Source organism: Schistocerca americana, chromosome 7 (genome assembly GCF_021461395.2).
Source record: "Schistocerca americana isolate TAMUIC-IGC-003095 chromosome 7, iqSchAmer2.1, whole genome shotgun sequence".
NCBI lineage: Eukaryota > Metazoa > Arthropoda > Insecta > Orthoptera > Acrididae > Schistocerca > Schistocerca americana.
In genome coordinates this window covers 86,461,825-86,467,824 of record NC_060125.1, presented here as the reverse complement: position 1 = coordinate 86,467,824, position 6,000 = coordinate 86,461,825, and the positions used below count along the sequence as shown (strand labels likewise).

The window sequence follows — 6,000 nt, the reverse complement described above, 5'->3', positions numbered from 1 at the left end:
AAGTGCACAGCCTGTGAAGCAGTCATTGAAATGAAGGATATCATGTTTGGCAGCGTGTTCAGCAACAGGATGGTTCACTCGTTTCTTGGCCACAGTTTGTCGGTGGCCGCTCATGCACACAGACAGCTTGTTAGTTGTCATTCCCACATAAAATGCAGAACACTCATTGCAGCTTAGCTTGCAGACCGCGTGACTGGTTTCACAGGTAGGCCTGCCTTTGATGGGATAGGCGATGTTAGTGACCGGACTGGAGTAAGTGAGGGTGGGAGGATGTATGGGACAGGTCTTGCATCTACGTCTATTACAGGGGTATGAGCCATGAGGTAAGGGATTGGGAGCAGCATTTGTGTAAGGATGGACGAGTATATTGTGTAGGTTTGGTGGACGGCGGAACACCAATGTGGCAGGAGTGGGAAGGACATTTCTCATTTCAGCACATACTGAGAGATAATCGAAACCCTGGCGGAGAACTCCAGTTGCTCCAGTCCTGGGTGGCACTGAGTTACGAGGGGAATGCACCTCTGTGGGCCAATGGTGGGACTTTGGGAGGTGGTGGGAGACTGGAAAGATAAAGCACGGGAGATTTGTTTTTGTACAAGGTTGGGAAGACAATTACGGTCAGTGAAGGCTTCAGTGAGACACTTAGTATATTTCGAGAGGAACTGCTTGTCACTGCAGATGCGATGACCATGGGTGTCTAGCCTGTACGGAAGGGAATTCTTGGTATGAAATGGCCTTAAGGCCTTAATGGCTGAAAGCTTTAACTGTGAAAATCTTTTTGTTGTGCCTATCTGCGACTCAGCATCTCCACTATATGGCAAACATACACAGAAGATTTACATTGGCTATGTGGTCAATGTGAGAACTGCGCTTAACTTTTTTCCTCTTTTCCTTCAGTAATGACAATATTTTACTCTACTAGTTTGGTACGTTGCTTTTTCTTCTTCATTATCTTCATCCTCAAATTCTACATTAATTTTCAATACAAACTTTTCTAAACTGGATGAACATTAACAAATTTCAGCAGTTATTTCATTTAAGCCCCTTTCAACAACAATATACTGCAGAGTGAAAAATTCATTCTGTAAACCATCCCCCAAACTGTGGCTAAGCCTTGTCTCTCCAACGGTCCTTCTTCCAGGAGTGCTAGACCTGAAAGTCATGCAGGAGAACTTCTTTGTAGTTTGGAAGGTAGGAAACATGGTACTGAAGGAAGTAAATATGTGAGGACAGGTCATGAGTAGCTTCGGTTTCCAGAAGGATCACACAGTACCCACATTTGGTACAAGTATAGCTTCGGAAAGTTTTCTGTTTATGGAAATTTATGTGGAAACTGAAGTATTTCTTGTTTTTTTACGAAAAAAACCTGGAAATATGACCACTTTATAAAATGAATGGAAATCTTTTTGTTCAACATTATCATCTAGAAAACCACATTTCACAATAAAAAATATTCTTAATGAACTGATACACATTTACAGTAATTGAAAAACTCTTAAATAATTGTGACATGGTCATTATCCATTAACATACACATATTTACAGTCAGTAACCAAAAGCAGCATATAATGTTTCATCTCTTGATTATAAACTGAAACAATACTTTGAGGCAATAGCTTACTCATGCATTATGCTTTAGATAAAAAGAAATCATCAGACTGCAACAAGAAAGTAACAGTAAGGTCGTTAAACATCCAACATAAATACCAAATTACTTTTACACAATGTGTTCTTATTGCATTGGACCATAACAGCAATAAACATCAGGGTATAGTGACAGTAGGAACATTCCGCATAAAATAACTTTAAGTTGAGTAATATCTAAGTTATGTACTTACAGATGGTCAAATGATGAGACCCATCAAAACTGTACACTGCAGCTACTACAACAGAAATACTAAAATGTGGATACTACTTTAAATGAAAACGAGGTTAGAGAGATAAAGAGATGTATATGGAGGTGAGGAAATGCAATAGTAGCAGAATGAGAAAAAGAAGAAGCAAATGATCATATTAAACAGCTAGTTGTGTTCCACTGCTTTACTAACACACTAGTTACTCAGTAAGCATCATTTGGTGAACATTATAGCAAAGACGTCAGTTTTTGGTACATACACCTGCACTTCCATTTATTTGTTAATTTCTAATTTGGACTTTTGCCATGGCTACTATCCAAGGCCACTGGCATTCTGTACATTAGTATTTCAATTCCCTGAGATTTTGAATGAAAGAGGGCACAAAGGAGGGGGGAGGGGGAGAAAGAGGTAGGTACGTACATAGGTACATAGATAGATAGATAGATAGATAGACAGAGAGATAGAGATAGAGAGAAAGAAAGAATGCATGTGCACAGATGCAAGCATGACACACACACAGGTGTGACACTGTGTAAGACAAAGGCACATTATATGTAATGACCAAAGCACCAAGCTTTCAAAGCTTTCAACACAGCAAAGTTGTTCATACATTGGCAACATTTCACATGAACACTGGACAACAAACAAGAATGCAACATAAAACAACCCTCACAATCACAGCTTCTCTAACAATTAGCCTTTTCCACAGATGTCACCATCAGTATTGTCCTTCTACTTTTCAAAACAGTATTACACTTACACAATTTTTAAAGACAATCACACCAAGCAACCAGTTATATTAATCTTGTTATTTATATGCACACACGAATGACTTTCAATAGTCTTTTTATCAAAATATAATCCATACCATTTATTCAACAGTTACAATTAAATAAGGAGTTAAAAACAAGGGTACTATAGAAAAAATTTTCTCTTGGGAGATTTATAATCAGTATTATATACTACTATTATTAAAAAAATAAATTATCATTACTGCACACTGTCACATATTTACAGAGATTTAAATTATACGATTTGATACAAATCATAGTTTAAGGCAAATATATTCACAAAGAGGAACACTTTGGATTTGGTAAGAAAGATGGCCTTTTAGATGGTGGCAATTTTTTCCCAGGAATTGCCATTAGACCCAGGCCACTGTTAGAACGACCACCTCTTGAACTCTTCTTGGGGCTATATTTTTTGCGCGGTGATGCTGAACCTCTACCTCTCCTGTTTTGAGAAACATAATGGCAGTACATTAAATACTATACGTTAATCACCACCATGAGACTAACAACTAATTAACATTCCACTAAATATGTTCTCCACCTCAAAAATAGAATTCTGTACAATATGTGACTATTTATGAATAATTTAAGAGGTATAGTTACCAACTCACTGTACAGTTGAGACTTTGAATGTTTGATAGGCACAAATACAAGACTACAATGTTGCTAAGTTTTTACACACACACACACACACACACACACACCTGCACAGGTACATTCTTTCGACTGGTTACATTGTATCAGCAGTGCATCTTGACTAGGGGTGAGGGGTTGTACCGAGAGAAGCGAGCGAGGGAAAAGAGGGGGGTGGGGAGATAGAGGAAAAGTGGCTAATGGCTGGGAGGGAAGAGGCCACAAGTGCACAAGATAGGAATGAGGAACTGGTGTAGGCAAGAGAAGTGCATGTGGCAAAAAATGGTGAGGAGTGAACTGGGAGGGAGCAACTGAACAGAGAAGGAAGAAGAGGTAGACTACTGCGAAGAGGGTATAAGTGTAAAATGAATGAAGTGAGGGGGCATGGAGAAAAGGTTGGGTGTGGGGAGGGGGATCAGGATTGTGAGATTTAAGGATGTGTCGTAAGGACAACTTACATCTCATAGTTATGAGAAGGTGTTATTGGGGAGGGGTGCTGATGGAATAGATGGAGGGGAATGGGGCAGGGGGTGGGATTCAGCTGACACAAGTTGTAGGCAGACAGTGAAGTCTAGCTTCCGCCACTGTTGGTCAACTCTGCTCTCAGCCAAAACTAGGCAATGGATAGCTGATTGACAGTCATACACACATAAAAGACAGTGTAAAAGCTGCAGCAGAACTTTTACGTAGTATGCTGCTCTCACAGGTGACCCTGCTTCTCACAGTATAGGATATGCCTGTGGCAGGCTGGAGAAGGATGTGCTGGGTGGGTGTCTAGGATAGGAACTGGACTAACTTAATAAGCTGGTGACAAGACGAACTTATAACAATTAACGTCCAATTTCTTTACAGGCATATTTTTCCAAAATATTCAAAAAAAGCAATGTATTAAAGAGCAGTTGCACACTCAAAAGTGGAAACACCTACTTAGCACATCACAATTTGGATTTCAGAAAATTATACATTCACTCATCAAACAGTTTAATCCTTAAATAATATCACTGATTGGTCTTTTTTATGACCTTTCCAAGGCATTTGATTTAGTAGATCATGTTACTCTCTCTGAAAAACTCAGGTTTTATGGAATTGATGCCTTAACGCACAGTGACTGGGGAAAACTCACAAAAGGAGTCCCACTGGGTTCAATTTTGGGTCCACTCCTATTCTTTATAAATGTGAATGATTTTCTACATAGCATTCAACAAGCAAATTGGTACTTTTTGCAGATGATACTAATGTTATAATAAATCCTAGTAGCGAGAAAGCAACAGAAGAATTGATAATTGATATATTCCAAAGAATTATTAAGTGGTTCTTTGAAAATGGACTCTCCCTAAATTTTGAAAAAAAAAAAAAAAAAAAAAAATACTACATTCAGGTCTGTACAACAAATACGGTCATACCAACAACTGATGTAGCACATGAGCAGAGGTCAGTAAATTGGGTATGATGCTCCAAATTTTTGGGTGTACATATTGATAAAAATGTGAACTGGAAACTGGAAGAAGCATATTACTGAGATTCTCAAACAACTAAGTTCAGCTCTTTGTATAATTACTAATCTAGGAAACTAACATATTTGGCATATTTCCACTCAATAATGTCTTACGGAATAATTTTCTGGGGTAACTCATCACTTAAAAAGAGAGTACTGACTGTACAAAAACGAACAGTAAGAATAATATGTGGTGTTCACCTGTGGGCATCATGTAAGTACCTCTTCCAGGAGGTAGACATTTTAACAGCACTGTCACAACACATATATATTCACTAATGAAATTCATCATAAATAATATAGCACAATTTGAGAAGACCAGTAAAGTCCATACTTACAACACTAAAGGGAAAAATAACCTTTATTACCTGTTGCTAAAGCTGTCAGTTGGAAAGGAGGTCCTATGCAGCAACAAAAATTTTGGATCCTTTGACCAATAACATAAAATATCTGACAGGTAGTGAAGCACGTTTTAAATCTAATTTAAAATCATTTCTCCTGAGCAACTCCTACTATTCCATTGATAAATTTCTACTTAAAAATTGGTAATCAGCAAAAAAAAGTGTAGCTGCATGAACAGGACTAAAAATAATAACGTGTTCATTAATGTTAACAGTAATCCTGTGCACATACCCTGGAACCCAACTTGTTCTACATCATTTCAATAAAAAAATGGTCCAGGAAACATCTAACTAACTAACTAACTAACTGACTTGAATCTTCTGCAGGGGTATGACGCACATGACAAGGAGTTGGGAGTAGGTGTGGGATAAAGATGAACCATGATATTTCATATATTGAGTGAGTGGTAGAATACCACTCTGGGAGGCTTGGCAAGGCCTGTAGGTAGAATGTGAAGCATGTTGGCTCTGCTTCACAACCTGTACCACCTGAATTCTCCTGTAAAATGTCAGTTTCACTTAACTACATAGATGAGATTTGCTATTACAATACATATATTGCCTCAAGCTCAACCCCCACCCCTCTTCTCATTGGCCTCAATAATCTCCCTTTAGCCCTGTCACTCACCCACCTCCACCCTTGTCCCAATGGCCACAAATTTTACTCATTCTACATTTACACTCACCTCTCCGTAGCCTCCATCTTCCACAGTTCTATCTCTGCCTCTCAGTCCAATCTTCCTTGAAATGGTGAGCCAAACTCAACTTCCCTCAGCCTGGACCAGAGGGAGCTTACTGTTGGCGCATTCCTATTTGTGGACATG

The 6,000-nt window shown here is 38.7% G+C and overlaps 1 protein-coding gene across 1 annotated transcript in view; it reads right to left on the bottom strand.

Moving 5' to 3' along the window:
• Positions 1 to 2,008: 2,008 nt before the first annotated feature.
• Positions 2,009 to 6,000, bottom strand: part of LOC124623172 (Bloom syndrome protein homolog) — a 172,736-nt gene continuing 168,744 nt past the window's right edge. Inside the window, exon 24 of the mRNA XM_047148976.1 lies at positions 2,009 to 3,089. Within this exon, the coding sequence (XP_047004932.1) occupies positions 2,924 to 3,089 (166 nt within the window). The 3' untranslated portion in view covers positions 2,009 to 2,923. The remainder of the gene's footprint in view (positions 3,090 to 6,000) is intronic.